General features: G+C 45.3%; 1 protein-coding gene across 2 annotated transcripts; it reads right to left on the bottom strand.

The window, feature by feature from the left end:
• Window positions 1-2,182: 2,182 nt before the first annotated feature.
• Window positions 2,183-4,939, bottom strand: LOC123411718 (BTB/POZ domain-containing protein At1g03010-like). Of its 2 annotated transcripts, none has more exons than XM_045104685.1 (4): window positions 4,558-4,939; window positions 4,416-4,482; window positions 3,120-4,346; window positions 2,183-3,006 (listed from the first exon to the last, which is right to left on the bottom strand). In XM_045104685.1, exons 1-4 carry the CDS (start codon window positions 4,653-4,655, stop codon window positions 2,401-2,403), a joined length of 1,998 nt encoding a protein of 665 aa, XP_044960620.1. In that variant the 5' UTR covers window positions 4,656-4,939; the 3' UTR covers window positions 2,183-2,400. The 2 variants fall into 2 exon arrangements, with proteins under 2 accessions (XP_044960620.1, XP_044960626.1); XM_045104691.1 differs by having other exon boundaries at window positions 3,120-4,334; window positions 4,558-4,937.
• Between the last annotated feature and the right edge of the window lie 15,273 nt (window positions 4,940-20,212).

Below are 20,212 nucleotides of genomic sequence, written 5' to 3'. Positions count from 1 at the left end.
ATACTACGTAGGAAGCACCTCAAAATGGTTTTTAACATATGATTAACATTCTTTTTTAGAATACATGTATTTTAAAAAATAATACATCATATACATATTTTTAAATGTCCCCTTCATTTTTTTGAAATGTCTGAACATTTTCCAAATGCATCAATTTTAAAATTACACACATGTATATTTTTATAATATTAAATTATATTTTAAAATGTCACATACTATTTTTATAATATTTAAATATATTTTGAAATACCATGTACTATTTTTATAATATTTAAATATATTTTTAAATGCCAAGTACTATTGTTTGCTTTTTAAAACTTTTTGTGTTCACTTTTTTTTTTTGGTTTTTACCTTTTTAGACCACGCGGCAGGCGATGACGGGGACGACGGCACGGGCGGGAGGCCGTTCTCCTTGCCAGTGCGGAGGCTCAAGACCACTCCTTGCACACATCGGAGGAGGCCGAGATCCCTACTAGCGGACAAGGTGGGCATTGAACCGCGGCGGTAAGTCGTTCGTTGATGGAACTACACACATGCATGCATGCGTGATCTAAATTTTCTCATTGCAGCAGCTTTGGACATCAGTACTAATTTATGTGCGTGAAAAGTCCATGAATTTAAAAAATAGAATAATAAATTAAAAAAAGTTCATCAATTTAAAAGTTCACAAAGTTTTAATAAAAAATAAACCACGAATTCAGGAAAAGTTCAATGATATTGATTTTTTTATGGGTTTTCAAAAGAAAAAGTCCATGGATTTTGAAAAACAAATAACGGATTTTGGAAAAACAACTGATAAATTGAATAAGATTTCCTGGATTGGAAAATTATTCAGGGATTCGAAAAGGTCCATGAGTTTCAAAAAGGTCCATATTGTTTAAACCTACGTATATTTGACCATTTTAAAAAATGTTTAAACCTATTTATATTGAACATTTTTGTAACGCTTGAATATTTTGAAAATGTCACAAACACGAAAATGTAAGTATGACTGAAAAAAGACAAATGGGCTGGCCCAGCGTGGAGGAAAAAATGTTTTCCCCTCGAAAGTATAAAAATATTTGAATCTTCGGTTGATTCTTATGGTTTTGTGCTGCTATTTTAACAGAGTTGCTTGCTAGCTCAAGTGGAAGTAGCACCGCCTTAGGGCATCTCCAACAGTTTGTTGGTTAGCTTGTTGGTAAAATATGCCATGTCATCAGCCAACACCTTAACATACAACTACTTCAATGGGTTGTATCTAGTTTGTCCAATAAGATGTGAGATAATAAATAAGGTGCTCTCTCATTCTACATTGGAGCTTGTGCAAGGGTGTTGGTTAATTTACATACAACCTTGTTCTCTTTCCTCATTTATTGCAATGACACATCATCAAAAATCCTATGTGTCAAAATTACCAACAACTATCTTACAACCATTGGAGATGCCCTTAGTAGTTGCAGATCCTGGGTCGGAAACTTGTGATGGGTGATTTTTTTAGCGTTACATGTGTCGGTTTGCTGTGCATCCGACATTCAGCTGCAAAGAGCGACAGGAAAAATAAATACAATTATTTTTGCAAAAAAAAAACAATGGGCTGGCTCAACGCGGTGGTCAACATTGTCTTTCCTTGGCCCACCAGCCAGCTACAAATTTAGGTTGATATTAATCAGGGTTTTATTTATACCGGGATTACGTAGTTCAAGGTTCAATCGACAAATTTTTTGATATGAGCAGGGACGAAATGAGCATGCAAGCATAGGGGGCAAGTTTGTTCATGAAGAAGGTAAAGTTCATATGAAGTAAAAAAAATTAACCACAACAACCACTACCATAGTATAGAAAAATCAATTTGTTAGGGGTCTAGCCCCCCTCATCTCCCCCTAGAATCGTGCCTGGATATGAGGGTTCGCTTCCACTAACCTCTACGATTTCAGGATTTAGCGCCTGTTCGGTATCTCTTGCGGAGCGGAGCGCCGAGAGCGACCTTTTATCAACTTCAAGATTTATTATTAGATGTCACTCCGCTCCAGCACGGAGTCGTGGAGTCGGAGTGAATCCGAATGCGTCCTTAAAGTTGAGCTTGCGCGCTTGGTCGCGTAGAGGATGAAAAATCCGGAGTTCGCCTCGCCATCACGCACATTGATCATCCCTAATCAATACGTGAACTGCACGCCACATTGCGTCACATTAGCCCTCGACATAAAAAAAAACTACACGTCACATTTGTACTTCCTCCGTCCCATACTTTTTTTGACACTAGTGAATTTTATCAACAGAACATCATGCAATCCGCACAAAAGAAGCCGGGTACAAGTGCTGAAACACTGATATACCAGATATGCTGGGTCAATGCAACGTTTTATCACCTCCTATGCACACACACGTACGTACGAGATCCCCACGCAGGTGGTGGCCTATTTAAGAGATGGAGTGGCGGCGGCGGCGCTGGAAGAGCACCTTGGCGTCGGCGGTGGCCTTGGCGCCGAGCTGCTGCAACCCGGGTTCGGCAGCCGGGCGCATCCGGAAGAGCGTGTTGAGTCTGCCGAAGCTGCGAGCGAAGCTCCGCAGCAGGCGGTTCGCCGGGTTGACGCGCACCAGCTCCCGCTTCATGCTCACGTGGTCCTTCTCCAGGTCCGTCAACCGCATCCGCATCCGCGAGACCTCCAGCTTCAGCTCCCGGTTCTCCCGCCGCACCGATGCGTAGTTGTCCCGCGGCGACATGGCGCCGCTCCCCACCCCGCTCCCGGACCGCATGTTGCTGCAGCTGCCTTGAGCCGTCGCCGCGGACACCGTGCCGCCGAAGAAGATGGCCCCGTCATGGCCGAAGACACCGCCGCCGCCGCCTCCACCGGACTGGATCGCGCTCCGCAGGCGGATCTGCTCGAAGTAGAGCACCTGCACCGCCATCTGCACCGGGAGCCGCTCGTTCTGGGCCGCGTGGCTGCACGCGTCCGGCGTAAGCCGTTGGCAGTCAATCGCCTTGCACATCCGGTACCTTTCCGCTTCCTTGATGTTCGGGTGCACCTGCAAGTTCCATCCATGGACACGCACACACGGGGAAAACAAACAGTTGATGTTAACTGAATATATATAAATGCGAGGAAAAGAAAAGCGCGGGAAATGCATCGTTTGCGTGCCTTGAGGAAGATGTCGACGGCGCGGTAGATGCCGTCGGTGACGAGGCGGGCGTGGTCAGGGAGGATCTCGGCGAGGGAGATGAACTTGGGTGGGACGAGGTTCGAATCGAGTGCGATCTCGGCTAGGTAGCTGTCCAGCAGCTTGGAAGCCTTGACTATGGAACTCTGCTTCGGGGACCGCGGGCTGTCGTAGTCGAAGCCGCCGCACCCGCCGTCCTCCTCCTCGTTGTCCTCGTCAAGGTTGAGGAACACCGAGAAGATCCTCGCCACCACGTCCGTGTCGTACAGAGTGTGGTGCTGCACGGCAGCAACCGTCCCCGTCCCCGCCGTCGACGCCTCGCCGGACCTTGTGGCGATCAGGATGTCCTCCAGGATGGCCTGGTCAAGCTGCATGCCCATCCGCTTCTCGAGGTCGGTCTTGCATATGCTGGAAGCGGACAGCGCCATCGCCGTCTTGAGGAGCCCCGAGAGGAAGGCCATTGGCACGGGGCTCTTCTTCGACTGCGCCGGTAGCAAGCCGACGATGGTCTCGACGACGGCGCGCTGTTTCTTGACGGCGTCCGTATCCATGACGCCGTCGCATTTCTCGGCGGCCATGAGCCCGTACAGGGAGTTCTGGGCATAGTTGATAAGGATCCGGGTGACCGTCTCCTGCCTGAGGCCTTTGGACTTGACGGCGGAGAGCAGTCGCTGGAACAAGTCCAGCCCGAGGCCGGCGACCGACTTGCCCCACCAATCCCCCGGCGAGTCAAGCTCGACGATCCCGGCCGCCGGTTTGAGCTGCGCGCTCTGCTCCAACCTGGAGAGCAGCCCGGACGCGAGCTGCTCCTTGCACACGTTGTTGGCGATGGCGGCGATGAGGCGGGCGACGAGGTTGACGTCCTCGGCGGCCGGGAGCAGCGCCTCGCAGGTGCGGAGCACGGCGACGGAGCTGGCGATGCTGGGGAGGACGGCATCGCGGAGGAACGCCTCGGTGCGGAGCTCGAGGTTCTTGTCGGAGAAGTCGTCGGTCATCTGCAGGTAGCGCGCGGCGCAGCGGAGCATGGCGACGTTGGCAACCGTGATGTCGACGTGAACGCCGTAGCAGAACTTGGCTGCGAGCTCGAACGCCGGGGCGCCCCCGGGCGTGGCGTGGAGGGTGAGGCGCGCGAGCTTGGCGTCCTTGGCCTCCGCCACCAGCCGCCGGATCTTGCCGCTCCTGGAGACCAGCGGGAACTGCGCGAGCAGCTATGCCATGGGCATTAGGACGTCATTTTAAGCTTTGCTGCAGTTCATGGATATGGTGGTTTCTCTCACCTTGTGGAGCGCAAAGCTGGACGTGCCGACCTCCACGGTGAGGTCGCTGGAGACGTCGGTGGGAGGCCTAGAAGACAGACAAGGGGCGTGTCAGTTGGACATGTTCCGTGGGCCGTAGGAGAAGATTGAATCCAGAGATTACCATTCGTTGGCGTGCCGATTGTTGAGGCTCGCCCGGAACATCTTCTTCCCGGAGACGCTCACGCTCTGCTTCGTCTCCGTCACCGTCGCCACACCCATCTTATTATCTTTCTCGCACACACGCGCGGAACTCACAAACAAACAACCAGCGAAGGTGCTGCAAAATGGATGCGCTGTGCTATATATGCTTCTCTCTAGGACTCAGCTACGTCTTTGTGTCCAACACTTCTGGTTCAGTCTTCAGTGCCCTCTCTGTCTTGTAGGGGGAGAAAGAGAGAAACAGAGAGTGAACTAGTACTCAAAAGAGAGAGAGAGAGAGAGAGTGAACTATCACTGCTGCGATTTATCTATCTATGCATACCATGCGTTGCTTAGGTCTGTTGGTGATGTTGGTGAGTGATGACACTAGGGCATTAGCAGTGCAAACAAACAATAGAAGCACGCTAGTGAGAACATCACCTTTTCTATGAAAAACAATGCACGAACACGAGCCAACAGCGTAATCAACTAAGCTGTCATTATTTGTCAAACACGAACAAGATGCTTCTTCACTGACACTTCCCCATCCTCTAATGATTTCCCGCCCGACCCCGACAGAGACTTTGCAATCACACAACCGTGAAACGTATCGAATCGCCGATACCCAACGCTTTAGTCAGTTAAAATAACTATAATACAGGTTGGTTAGACGCTTGGCCCACACAGCAGACCCAATGCATGCTGTCATGTCAAGCTTTCCATGCCGATTTTGCTGTCAAAGGAACACCTAATCTTCCTTTCGTTTAACTAATTAAGCCGGCATTTGCCTTTGCTTCTTTCTTGCCTCAAGCCCTATCCTTTTCATCTCTCTTTTCCATTATTTAAACCGGTGGCTTAGTCATGCACCATCATGGATGCAATTGTTTTTCAGATTCTTTCTTGTGATTAAACGCCGTGTCTGGTCCATGGAAATCCAGCAAGAAATTAATTTCCTATAACAAGTGTTCTAGTAAAATATCAATCCTTTAAATATTTCCGCTCAAAAGAAAGTGAGATATCAATCACATTTGGGATATTATCTTCTCATACATTATTGTAGGAGGCTGGCTCTCTAGGTGGAATCAACATAATTGTTTTTCCTTTTATTTTGCATCATCAACTTCAATCTGCATGGACCGTTCCATTGGTGCTCGAGCATAACAACCGGTTTTCTACAAGTTCGGCATCACACCAACTTGTTTTTTCTAGACAAAAAGATAACTTTAGGTATATGCATCGATTGATGCATATTGTCATATATTATTCATAAATGATGATGCTCCGTTTTGTTTTACCCTATTTATTTGTGTTTTATGCTAATAGTTATCTATGATATTTATAGACGGTGGCCTCTTAGGTTCAATTTCATTTTAAGGATTTCAAGTCTGGGGAATCTTTTGATACTTGTGAGTGGAGGCCTTGGAAAATTTTCTTACAAGTTACTTTGAGTTATGTTCTTAGTTCGACACATGAAGGAGAATTAGAGAGAGAGAGAGGGAGAGAGAGAGCAAAATGCTACACGTACGAAAATTACTACGTAATCTTACTTAAAGAGTGTCATCTCCTCTAATTCTACCCTACCTCATTTTTAGGGTGGGGGTTGTGCGAGCGAATTAAACAAGGCCACACCAGCATGTATGTAACTTTTCATACCAAAGCTCGAGAGAGAGCCAGTCGCCGGTTATATGAACTTTCCTTCCTCATAGGCACTAACTCCCTTACAAGACGTCGCATCCACAGGGTCGGGGTGTTATCATATCGCTGGCTTCTGGATGCACAAACCCCTTCATAGCCCATCATTAGTCTTCGCTGGCACAATCTGCGTAAACGTAGTAGTCGTTGACGTGGTCATAGTCGTGGTTGAACTATCAAGGTTGATAACATATCCTCCCCATTTATAACTAGCTCGTGCCCAAGCTAACCGGGATATAGAAACCCGTCAGGTTGAAACCATTACATCACACCCCTCTCACTGAAGGACTACCAATTTACTTGGCCAAAGCAATTCAATAGATCGGAGATATTTATGAAGCTATGATGATCATGCGATTAAGAATCATAATAATCAGAGGTGACTCAAATGCTTTTCATGAATAATGTGAACATAAACCCACAATTCATCGGATCCCAACAAACGCACCATACAAAAGTATTACATCGGATGGATCAACGCGAAAATGCGATGACCATTGTATTGAAGATCAAGGGAGAGAGAGAGAGCCATCTAGGTACCAACTACAGACCCATAGTTCTACGGTGAACTACTCACACATCATCACAAGGGAAGCAAGGGTGATGAAGAGGTCCTCCATGATCGACCCCCTCCGGCAGGATGCCGAAACAGAGCTCGAGATGAGATCGCCGCGGAACAGAGACTTGCGGCGGCAGAAAAAGTGTTTCTTGATGTCCTCTATGGTTTTTGGAATATATGTGAATTTATAGGGCACAGAACAGAGGTAGAAGGGCCACCAGGGAGAGACAAGCCATCAGGGCACGCCGACCCCCTGGCTGCGCCCTGTTGGCTTGTGCTTCCCTCGTGTGGCCTTTGGTAAAACGGAGGTAGAAGTTTCACAGTAATTGGACTTCGTTTGGTACTGTAAACCTGAAAAAGTAAAAAAACACGTGGAAAACAGTAACTGGGTAATAGGTTAGTGATCAAAAATAATATAAATTGGTAAATTATTACTCAAAATGTATCCTAGAATGATAATATAATAGCATGTAACAATAAAAAAATTATAGATACATTGGAGACGTATCAACACCGTTCTTCTTGCCCTTGCGAGATTTGTCGTCATCTAAATATGGATCTTTGTTTTTTCTAACTCTGCGTACTTGGTCATTGCGTTCATGAGCTCACTCATATCCATAACAGTTGTTTGGTACGTCCCAACCTGTGGATCAAAGGCCAAATCTGCAGTTTACTCCGAGACGATCACGGCAGTCTGAGGTGTGATGCTTTCACATGAGTGTATGATTTCAGCTACGCGTCGTGCCAAATGATGAGCTGACTCGCCTTTCTTCTGGATGTATTGCTCAAGATCAACAATATTGGGTTGGCGTTTGCAAGTCCCCTAAAAGTTCTTGACGAAACACTCCTTCAACTCGTGCCACGCGTGAATCGAATTGGGTAACATATTTTTCAACCATGTGCGAGCAGGTCCCTGAAGCATCTTGCTAAGATACCTGGCGCAACCTCCATCGCTAACCTCCATCATATCCATCGCTAGCTCATAGCTCTCAATTCAATCAGCTGGCTCCATGTCGGTAGTATAATTAGGAACCTTGCGAGGGCCTTTGAAATCTGCAGAGTTACGCTTGTTCCTGGCTAGGCCTAAACACTGGGTGCCAATAGTCCTTCGAACAAAACCTGACCCGTGCGCAGCGGGAGCTGGGTTGTCCGTGGTGGGTGGGATTTGCGTGTTTCCTGCCTTCGAGTGAGCATGATCCACCCTCATGTTGCTTGAAGTGGATGTGCGGGCTACACATGCGTTTTCAACTATGGCTTGTGCATCTGAAGTTGCCGACTGTTGTTGTTGATGCTGCACCTGACGTTCCTTGCGAGGCTGTGTACTACTTGACTCTGCTAGAACATGTGACTCTCCATGTTGACTAGAGACCCTTTGGCTTTTGTACGACGTGGAGTGCAATTTATTGGGACTGTTGGGATAATTTGCATGTTGCATTACCGTGGTGTGTAACAGCCGAATTGCCTTCCTTGCCTCGATCTCGAACGGGTTGTTTCCCTCAGTTGGGTTCATCGACCAGTTTTGTGTAGCTACATATTGGCTGTTGATATGTCTCGAACGTATCTATAATTTTTTATTGTTCCATGCTATTATATTATCATTCTAAGATACTTTTTGACTATTTATTAACAAATTTATATTATTGGAGCACTAACCAATTGACCCAGTGCCCAGTGTTAGTTCCTGTGTTTTGTGTGTATTTTGTTTCCTGAAATTCCATATCAAACGGACTCCAAACGCGATAAAAAAATTATGAGCTTTTTTTGGAATATATGTGAATTTTGGGAGTAGGAATCAACACAACACGATGCCCGAGGGAGGCACAAGCTATGGCTTGTGCCCACCCCTAAAGTCGGTTGGGGCTCTCCCTTTTTCGCAACAAAGATAATTTTCCGATAAAAACTCCCTCAAAATTTCAGCCTGATCGGAGTTACGGATCTTCGGATATTGAAGAAATGGTGAAGGGCCAGAAAATAAACGGCGAAAACAGGAGAGAAACACACAGAGAGATCCAATTCTAGAGGGGGTGCTGCCCCCGACTGCCATGGCGGCCATGGACCATACGAGAGACCCTCCTCCCACCTAGGGACGAGGCCAAGGAAGAAGAAGAAGTAGGGGGGGGGGCTCTCTCCCCTTCTCTCCTAGTGGCTCTAGAGCGTCGCCGGGGAAACCGGCGTGACAACGATCTACACCAACAACTTCGGCGCTATCACGACTAACTCTCCTCCTCCTCTATGAAGTGGTGTAAAACCTCTCTTCCCCGCTGTAATCTCTACTTGAATATGGTGCTTAATGCTATATATTATTATCCAATGATGTGTATCTATCCTATGATGTTTGAGTAGATTTCTTTTGTCCTACGAGTTAATTGTGATATGATGTTATTGATATGAGTTATGTGTTGACATGGTGTTTTCCTAAGGTGCCTTCCGCAAGGCGCACACCTAAAGGATACACGATGGAGGGTTTGCAATATGTTCATGATTTGCTTATATTGGGTGGCTAGAGTGAGAGTAGCTTACACCCGAGTAAGGGAGTTGTGTGTGTGTGCGAGTAAAGAGGATTTGATGTTTAATGCTATGGTCGTGTTTACCTTAATGATTTCTAGTAGTTGCAAATGCTTGCTAGAGGTCCAATCATAAGTGCATATGACCCAATTACGGAAAGTGTGTTAGCGTATGCATCTCCATCATTGCATACGATAAGTATCTATCATGTTATATTCAATTGCCCATGTGTTGGAAATATGCCCTAGAGGCAATAATAAATTAGTTATTATTATATTTTCTTGTTCATAATAATCGTTTATTATCCTTGCTAGAATTGTATTGATTGGAAACTCAAATACATGTGTGGATACATAGACAACACACTGTCCCTAGTGAGCCTCTAGTTAACTAGTTCGTTGATCAAAGATGGTCAAGGTTTCCTGGCCATAGGCAAGTGTTGTCACTTGATAACGGATCACATCATTAGGAGAATCATATGATGGACAAGACCCAAATTATATACGTAGCATATTGATCGTGTCATTTATTGCTATTGTTTTTTGCGTGTCAAGTATTTATTCCTATGACCATGAGATCATATAACTCACTGGCACCGGAGGAATACCTTGTGTGTATCAAATGTCACAACGTAACTGGGTGACTATAAAAGTACTCTACAGGTATCTCTGAAGGTGTCCGTTGAGTTAGTATGGATCAAGACTGGGATTTGTCACTCCGTGTGACGAAGAGGTATCTCGGGGCCCACTCGGTAATACAACATCACACACAAGCCTTGCAAGCAATGTGACTAAGTGTAAGTCACATGATCTTGTATTACAGAACGAGTAAAGAGACTTGCCGATAACGAGATTGAAATAGGTATGCGGATACCGATGATCAAATCTCGGGCAAGTAACATACCGAAGGACAAAGGGAATGACATACGGGATTATATGAATCCTTGGCAGAGAGGTTCAACCGATAAGATCTTCGGAGAATATGTAGGATCCAATATGGGCATCCAGGTCCCGCTATTGGATATTGACCGAGCAGTACCTCGGGGCATGTCTACATAGTTCTCGAACCCGCAGGGTCTGCACACTTAAGGTTCAATGATGTTTTAGTATAGTTGAGTTATATGTGTGGTTACCGAATGTTGTTCGGAGTCCCGGATGAGATCATGGACGTCACAGGGTTTCCGGAATGGTCCAGAAACGAAGATTGATATATAAGATGGTTTCATTTGGTTACGGGCAAGTTTCGGGCAATTCTGACAGTGTATCGGGAATGACGATTGGGTTCCGGGAGTTCACCGGGAGGGGCCCACCCACCCGGGGGGGGGAGCCCAATGGCTTTGGGGTGGCGCACCAGCCCTTAGTGGGCTGGTGGGACATCCCAAGAAGGCCTTGGCGCCAAGAAGAGAACAACCAAATAGAAAAAAAAAATGAAAGGGGAGGTGGGAAGTAAGAGGAGGACTCCTCCTTCCCAAACCTAACTGGAGTAGGAATCCTCATCTCCTAGATCGAATTTATGTGGAGCTCGGGCGGAGCCCTGCAGGAGTAGATCATCACTACCACCGGAGCATCGTCACGCTGCCGGAGAACTCATCTACTTCTCCGGCTTGCTTGCTGGATCAAGAAGGCCAAGATCATAGTCGAGCTGTACGTGTGCTGAACGCGGAGGTGCCGTCCGTTCGGCACTAGATTGAAACGGATCGTGGGACGGATCGTGGGGCGGTTCGTGGGGCGGTTCGAGGGACGTGAAGACGTTCCACTACATCAACCGCATTTCCTAACGCTTCGTGTTGTGCGATCTACAAGGGTACATAGATCGAAATCTCCTCTCATAGATGGACATCACCATGATAGGTCTTCGTGTGCGTAGGAATTTTTTTGTTTCCCATGTAACGTTCCCCAACAGTGGTATCAGAGCTAGGTTCATGCATAGATGTTATCTCGAGTAGAACACAAAAGGTTTTGTGGACGGTGATGTTCGATTTGCTGCCCTCCTTAGTCTTTTCTCGATTCAGCGGTATTGTTGGATTGAAGCGGCCCGGACCGACATAACTCGTATGCTTATGAGAGACTGGTTTCATCGACTGACATGCAACCTCGTTGCATAAAGATGACTGGCGGGTGCCTGTTTCTTCAACTTTAGTTGAATTGGTTTTGACTGAGGCGGTCCTTGGAGAGAGGTTAAATAGCAATTTGCACATCTCCGTTGTGGTTTTTGCGTAAGTAAGATGCGATCGTACTAGATACCCATAGCAGCCACGTAAAACATGCAACAACAAATTAGAGGACGTCTAACTTGTTTTTGCAGGGTATGCTTGTGATATGATATGGCCAATGACGTGATGTGATATATTGAATGCATGAGATGATCATGTTGTAATAGTTAATATCGACTTGCACGTCGATGCTACAGCAACCGACAAGAGCCATAGGGTTGTCTTTTAAACTAACGTCTGTGTTTGCAGATGCATTTACTATATTGCTAGGTCGTAGCTTTAGTAGTAATAGCATAAGTAGCACGATAACCTCGATGGCGATACGTTGATGGAGATCATGGTGTGGCGCCGGTGACAAGAAGATCATGCCGGTGCTTCGGTGATGGAGATCAAGAAGCACAAGATGATGGCAATATCATGTCACTTATGAATTGCATGTGATGTTAATCCTTTTATGCACCTTATTTTTCTTAGAATGACGGTAGCATTATAAGGTGATCTCTCACTAAAATTTCAAGACGAAATTGTGTTCTCCCCGACTGTGCACCGTTGCGGCAGTTCGTCGTTTCGAGACACCACGTGATGATCGGATGTGATAGACTCAACGTTCACATACAACGGGTGCAAAATAGTTGCACACGCAGAACACTCGGGTTAAACTTGACGAGCCTAGCATGTGCAGACATGGCCTCAGAACACATGAGACCGAAAGGTCGAGCATGAATCGTATAGTTGATATGATTAGCATAGGATGCTTACCACTGAAACTATTCTCAACTCAAGTGATGATCGGACTTGAGTTAGTGAATTTGGATCATGTACCACTCAAATGACTAGAGAGATGTATTTTTGAGTGGGAGTTCTTAAGTAATATGATTAATTGAACTAATTATAATGAACATAGTCAAAAGGTCTTTGTGAATTATGATGTAGCTTGCGCTATAACTCTACTGTTTTTTATATATGTTCCTAGAGAAAATTTAGTTGAAAGATTATAGTAGCAACTTTGTAGACTGAGTCCGTAAAACTGAGGATTGTCCTCATTGCTGCGCAGAAGGCTTATGTCCTTAATGCACCACTCAGTGTGCTGCACCTCGAGCGTCGTCTGTGAATGTTGCGAACATCTGAGATACACTTTTTTGATGACTACGTGATAGTTCAGTGCGTAATACTTAATGGCTTAGAAGCAAGACGCTGAAGACGTTTTGAAACGTCACGGAACATAAGAGATGTTCTAAGAGATGAAATTGAGATTTCATGCTCGTGCCCTTGTTTAGAGGTAAGATACCTCCGACAAGATTCTTTGTCTACAAAGTAAAGGAGAAAAGCTTAATCGTTGAGCGTGTGCTCAGATTGTGTGAGTACAACAATCGCTTGAATCAAGTGGGAGTTAATGTTCCAGATGAGATAGTGATGGTTCTCCAAAGTCACTGCCACCAAGCTGCTAGAGCTTCGTGATGAACTATAACATATCAAGGATAGATATGATGATCCTTGAGCAATTCACAATGTTTGACACTTCGAAAGTAGAAATCAAGAAGGAGCATCAATTGTTGATGGTTAGTAAAACCACTAGTTTCAAGAAGGGCAAGGGCTAGAAGGGATACTTCAGGAAAGGGAAAACCAGTTGCTGCTCTAGTGAAGAAACCCAAGATTAAACCCAAACCTGAGACTAAGTGCTTCTATTATGAGGGGAACGGTCACTGAAGCGGAGCTACCCTAGATACTTGGTAGATGAGAAGGCTTGCGAAGTAAACAGAAGTATATTTGATATACATAATATTGATGTGTACTTTACTAGTACTCCTAGTAGCACGAGGGTATTAGATACCGGTTCGATTGCTAAGTGATTAGTAACTCGAAATAAAAGCTACGGAATAAGCGGAGACTAGCTAAAGGCGAGGTGACGATAAGTGTTGGAAGTGTTTCCAAGGTTGATGTGATCAAACATCGCACGCTCCCTCTACCATCGGGATTGATGTTAAACCTAAATAATTGTTATTTGGTGTTTGAGTTGAGCATGAACATGATTTGATCGTGTTTATTGCAATACGATTATTCATTTGAAGAGAATAATGGTTATTCTATTTGCTTGAATAATTACCTTCAATGGTTTATTGAATCTCGATCGTAGTGTTACACATGTTCATAATATTGGTGCCAAAAGAAACAAAGTAATAATTATAGTACCACTTACTTGTGGCACTGCTGCTTGAGTCATGTTGGTGTAAAATGCATGAAGAAGCTCCATGCTGATGGATCTTTGTACTCACTCATTTTTGAAACGTTTGAGACATGCAAACCATACCTGTTGGTATAAACGCATGAAGAAACTCCATGCAGATAGATCGTTTGGACTCACTTGATTTTGAATCACTTGAGACATGCAAAATCATACCACATGGAACAAGAAAGTAACTTCTTGGATACAATACATTTTTGATGTCTGCAGTCCAATGAGTGCTGAGGCACACAGTGGATATCGTTATGTTCTTTCTTCACTCGCGACTTGAGTAGATACATGAGTATTTACTTGATGAATCACAAGTCTGAAATATTGAAAGGTTCAAAGCTATTTCAGAGTGAAGGTCGTCGTGACAAGAGTATAAACTGTCTACGATATGATCATAGAGATGAATATCTGAGTTGCGAGTTTTTGGTACACAGTTAAGACAATGTGGAAATTGTTTCGCAGTTCATGCCACCTGGAACACCATAGTGTGATGTTGTGTCCGAACGTCATAGCCATGCCCTATTTTATATGGTGCATACTATGATGTCTCTTATCGAACTACCACTATCGTTTATGGTTTATGCATTAGATACAACCGCATTCACTTTAAATAGGCCACCACGTATTTCCGTTGAGATGACACAGTATAGACTATGGTTTGGAGAAACCTAAGCTGTCATTTCTTAAAAGTTTGGGGCTGTGATGCTTATATGAAAAAGCTTCAGTCTGATAAGCTCGAACCCAAAGCGGATAAATGCATCTTCATAGGTTATCCAAAACAGTTGGATACATCTCCTATCTCAGATCCGGAAGCAAAGTATTTGTTTTCTAGAAATGGGTCCTTTCTCGAGGAAAGGTTTCTCTCGAAAGAATTGAGTGGGAGGGTGGTGGAACTTGATGAGGTTAGTGAACCGTCACTTTAACCAGTGTGTAGTGATACGTCTCCAGCGTATCTATAATTTTTGATTGTTCCATGCTATTATATTATCAACTTGGGATGTTTTATATGCTATTTTATATCATTTTTGGGACTAACCTATTAACTCAGTCCCAGTGCCAGTTTCTGTTTTTTTTCCGTATTTTTGACCTTTTTCAGATAAGAATATTAAACGGAGTCCAAACGGAATAAAACCTTCGGGATGATTTTTCAATAAGAGAAGGGATTGAGAAGACTTGAGAACCAAGGCACAGGGCCACGGAGAAGGCCACGAGCCCCCTAGGCGCGCCCTAGGGGGGCGCCTAGCAAGCTCGTGCCCCCCCCCGTGCCTCCTTTGCCCTACCTCTTTCGCCTATAAATTCCCTAAAATCCCCAAACCAACAAAGAGAGCCACGAAAATACTTTTCCGCCGCCGCAAGCTTCTGTTTCCACGAGATCCCATCTGGGACCGTTCTGGTGCCATGCGTGTAGTGCCCCAGATGTAAACCTTCCCTATTTGGAACCTAATGTAGTGGGTCCACCTTGTCAGAGATTATGATGTTATATTTGGTACCATGATTTCATGTGTGTTCCCCACTACTTCCTTCTCATGCATGCATGCATAGAATATCATTGCCATGCCTTGCCCTTGTGTTTGCTTGTGTTATCATGTGATGAGTTGTAGTGTTTGTGATCTTGTGTCTATGTGGTGATACTCATGGGGTGTTGGAGTGTGTAGTAGTTGTGGTGGTTCTCACCTTCAATCCACTTTGGATGGCAAAACCCTTTCCCTTCCCTTTATCTCATGATCAAAAAATTACATCTTCCCAAAAACTGTTTTTAAATGTCTTGTGTTTAGAGTTTATTGTGGAGGTGATGATGTGTTGGTTTGAAGTTTTATTCTGGGTCTTAAGGGTGATTATAATTCACAAAACAGTAGAAATAAATGCTGTTTTGGAATTATGAAAAGTAGCCCCATAAATGTTGGAAGTATTTTATTCAAATAGCATGTTCATTTTCAGGTCCAGGGCCATTTTTGTATTGATTTTATCATCTTTAGTTTGCCCTGTTCCTATTTTCTTTCTCTGGTTTATTTTGTTTAATAGGAATAACCAGGGGCCTCTCTTGGTTATCTAGCGCACTAAGTGGGCTCCCTCCCACTTAGAGGCCCATCTTTTTCTTTCTGTCGTAGCCCAGTTTTGCTGCCCTGTAGACAGCGTGCTCGTCCCCCTTCCTCCGTCAGTGTTACTCTCCAGCGGGTTCAGAGGAGAGGCGACTTGACGGTGTCACGGACATCGAGGAACGTTCCTCGCCCCTTCCCTCCATAAAAGAGACCCCCCTTGGCGACCGTGCAGTAGGGTTTCCCTCTCTCGCACCGCCACCTCCATTCCCTCTCCATCCCTCTCTTTGACGAAGCACACCAGGTAAGAGAGGGGCTCCTCTACCATGGCCGTGGATTGAGGTCCTCCTCGCCGCCGCGTACGAGCCTCTTCTTCCTCCCTGACGACTCGGCGAGCACGCGGGTACATCCAGGGGACCATCCCCGCGGCTAGGTCGACGCGAGCTCCCCTGCTTCCTCTTCTCCACGACGGAGACAACCCTCCCCGACGAGCATGCCAGAACGGCGACCACCTCTTCTTCCCCTGCTTCCTCTCTGTCGCAGCCGAGTTCTCCTACCGTAGGGTGAGCAGATCCATCTCCTACCCCCTTCCCTGCAGTAGATCTTCGTGTAGGAGCAGTAGGGCGTCGACGTGCTGCGTCTCTGTCGCCGGCGCCGCCGCGCATCGTAGCTAGTCCACTATAGTTTGCCTCGGGCGAAGTTAGCAAAGGAAATGAGTTCGTGTGTGTGCGGGCTTCCTCCCCCCACGAGCCGGAGCTGGATTTGGCTCGCACCGCCGGCGAGACCCCTCCCCTGTTCCGGTCTGCCGCCGATAGCAGTTCAGTAGAGAGGGCCCCCTTCAGTAGTATCTTTGCACGATATAGTTCAGACATCGATTCGTAGCCTAGTGGTGTGTGGTGTTGCTTCCTGTTGAGAGGGCGCGGGTTCGATCCCCCCTCGGCGCTATTTTAGTTTCGGTTTTTCCCCTGCACAGTAGCTACAGAGTTGAGGTTAGCCTGTTTGCCTCCCCTGCACTATCGAGCAAAGCAGTGCAGCGCAGTGGTGCAGTGGTGTTGCTGTGCACCAGGGGCACAGGGATTCGAATCCCAGGGTGCCCCCTTTTATTTTTCCTTCATGCTATATTATTTTTCCCCTTCTTTGCTTGTTGCCATGCTTGTGACACAATCCATAGATGACTTCGCATTTATTTTTACCCTTGGTGCTATAAGAAGTGCCATATGATGTGTGCATGTGTGTGTTCGTGTGAGAAGTGCATGTGTGTGTGTGTGCATACACATGAGGTTAGACACATGTGTGTGTGTGTGTGGTGATGCTACCCTAGTATATGATGATATGTAGGTGGTTTGTGTTAGTTGCTTGTGTGACTAGTTAGCTGGCAGTAGATGAAGTGCATGTGTGTGTGTTGCACACACATGAGGTGTTGCTAGTGTAGGTGTGCAAGTGAGTGTAGTCCTACTTTCAATTGCTTGATAGTTTCCCTTTTGTTGTTCTTGGAGTCTTAGAGCTAATGATGAGAGTGTGGTGTCATGTGTAGGTGGTAAAACAGCCCTATATGCAAGTTGTGCACCTCCTCATGTTAATATGAGAGAGGGCATGATGATGTGTGTGTGTGGGTGGTCTAGTGAGAGAAGTGGTTGTGAGTTGATGTGCATGACACAAACATGGGGTTCAAAACCTCATGTCACTTTGTCATTATGCACATGAGCTCCACCATGTAGTAGTTGATATAGTGAAACTACATGAAATGATGCACTATTTACTAGGCATGAATTGGAGTAGTTTCCTCTTCCTTAATTTGTGGTCACTTGTTCCAAGTAAGTGCCCACATATTATAGATGATTTTGGGGTAGAATCTCCCAAGGAATCCAGTGGTGAAGTTAGTTTTTCCATTAGGATACTTTCAGGAGTTGACATATTCAGATGTGTTGCAAGTTTGCTCTTTGTTTCCTTGGAATAGGTTGAGCCCAAGGGCATGAGCTTTTGTGTGGTAGTAGTAGGGGTTTTTCTCTACACCATAGCGGTGTCATTTATCTCTTGGTGTTACTTGTGTGCAAGATATGCCTAGACAAAGTTGGCATGTGGCTGGAAATTTCAGCTTAGTGAAAATGTGGAATTTTCACTAAGTCTGAGAATCTGGAAACATTTTCTTCTCCTGTAGATGAGGTTGTGATGGTCATTGTGTTGTGATCTAGCGTTAGTTTAGTGCTAGGAAATTGGACCTGATATGTTGGTGAAGCTCCCTGTTAAATTTCATACCATTTGGAGTCCTGTAGGTTATGTTTTGGATGCTGTCAAAAGGCTTCAGAACAAAGACAGAAAGTCAGGTGCAGGAATTTTCACTAAGTCCCTGAGATCTGATGGTTTTGGGAAAGTTTGCAGCCTTGTATCTCCCTGTGTATAATTCCTTTTGATGTGATTCTTGCTGGTGCTTGTACTCCCTCCGTTTCAAAATATAAGACCTTTTAGAGATTACACTAGAAGACTACATACAGAGCGAAACGAGTGGATCTACATTCTAAAATATGTATATATACATCCGTATGTAGTTCATGGTGCAATATCTAAAAGGTCTTATATTTAGGAACGGAGGGAGTAGTATTCTTGGTTGGCTACAGCCACATATATTATTTATCCTATTTGGAGGGCTGTAGCTATGTTGCATGTAGCTCACAAAGTGCTAAGATGCAGATTATGGCAGATTGTGTAGTATTGTCATTTTGATGTTTGTGAGTGCTTAGTTGATGTTGTGGTGTTCTTCCTTGCTCCAATCCATTCATGTTGGGTTGTTATTTGTCTTGGAAACCTGGGGATACCAGATTTGTGCCATTTGAGTGTGTGGTGTTGATTCTTACACGTAGGGCTTCATATCTTGTTTCGTTGATTCCCGTTGATCCGTAGCTCCGATTGTAATGTTCTTTATATGGTTTTGTATCTTTTTCACGAGACACATCTGATCATGTCATTCTCATGCACGTAAAAATAGCTTAGGGTATAGTGCTGTCCAGGAATTTGTGGTAGCTTCTTTTACTTGTGCTAGTGAAAGGAATAGTGATGCATGCTCATTTTTCATCTCATGCATCATGTGCTTGTTGCATCTTGAGGTGCTGGTGTTCATTGGATTTTATTATTATGTTGGGTAGCACCGGGTTCGGAGAACGAGTACGTGGATTCGGGAGAGTACGTGCAGGACGAACAAGAACCATTCCAAGCTGAGGATATCATAGGCAAGATGATATGACCTTGATTCCATCTCTAGACTTGTTATGCTAGTTTGCGTTTCCATGTCATATTGCTTGCTGCCTACCACTGAATTAAATTGCCTCCTGATATGCCATGAACCCAAACACTGATCCCTTCCTAGCAAACTAGAATGGCTAAGTAGGCTTGCTCAGCTACTAATGTTAGCGTTGCTAGATGCAGGTGCTTTGACTCATGTGATAGCATGAGCTTGATACCATTATCTTAAATCATGTTATTTAATTAATGCACCTATATACTTGGTAAATGACGGAAGGCCTAGCCTTTTGCCGGGTGCTTTGTTCCATTATTTCCGCCTTAGTTACCGATTACCGGTGTTTGATTCCATAATGATCGCTCCTAACACGTTCGGGGTTGTTATGGGGACACCCTCGATAAATCGCTTAGTGATAAGACTTGTCCGGCAGGACCCAACATTGGTGTTAATTTGCTAATCACTTAATAATAAACAGCATAGGGAGTAGCTTCCCCGAGGAATTTAATCAACAACCCGGGCCAGTGCTCCTCATGAGTGTTGGTCCAAACTGGGCAGACTATGGGGCCACCACAGGGCAACCTGAGGTTTGGTATACCTGTAGTGTGACTCATCTGGCGTGTCCTGAGACGGAGATACGCGACTCTTATCAGGGTCGTCGACACGTCGGGAGGTCCTGCTAGTCTTGCCTTACCTTAGCGATATATCTTGCGTATAGGAATCCCAGTGAAGCTTTGGTTTTCCCTAGAGTTGAGGTTTTCCTCTAAGGAATCCGACGAGATCACGAGATTCGTGATAGAGGATTACTTTGCGGCCTGTGTACGTTTGTGATGGACTAGTTGGAGCACCCCTGCAGGGTTAATCTTTCGGAAAGCCGTGCCCGCGGTTATGTGGCAACTTGGAATATCTTGTTAACATCCGGTATTAGATAACTTAAACAAAAGCTAATAAAATTGCCAACTGTGTGCGTAACCGTGACTGTCCCCTCGAAGATCCCTCTTCGACCGGGAACACGGTGGGGTTATGAGTGACGTAGGTAAGTGTTCAGGATCACTTAGTGATAAACTTACTTGAGCTATATCACACGACAAGTAGCTGAACGACACAAGATACTAGATCACACTAGCACACGATATTTCAAAACTGCAAGTGTGAACGTGTGGATATAG

This window comes from Hordeum vulgare, chromosome 1H (assembly GCF_904849725.1).
Source record: "Hordeum vulgare subsp. vulgare chromosome 1H, MorexV3_pseudomolecules_assembly, whole genome shotgun sequence".
NCBI classification, from domain to species: domain Eukaryota; kingdom Viridiplantae; phylum Streptophyta; class Magnoliopsida; order Poales; family Poaceae; genus Hordeum; species Hordeum vulgare.
The sequence above is the reverse complement of the archived record's forward strand: the minus strand, read 5'-3'. Positions and strand labels throughout refer to the sequence as shown.

Bases quoted from the DNA above. Each gene is read 5' to 3' on its own strand.
- LOC123411718 (XM_045104685.1), bottom strand. From the start codon at position 4,655: ATGGGTGTGGCGACGGTGACGGAGACGAAGCAGAGCGTGAGCGTCTCC. The intron at 4,347-4,415 runs GTGAGAGAAACC...CCCATGGCATAG, and splicing joins CCAGCTTTGCGCTCCACAAG to CTGCTCGCGCAGTTCCCGCT. The intron at 3,007-3,119 runs GCACGCAAACGA...TGGAACTTGCAG, and splicing joins CCGTCGACATCTTCCTCAAG to GTGCACCCGAACATCAAGGA.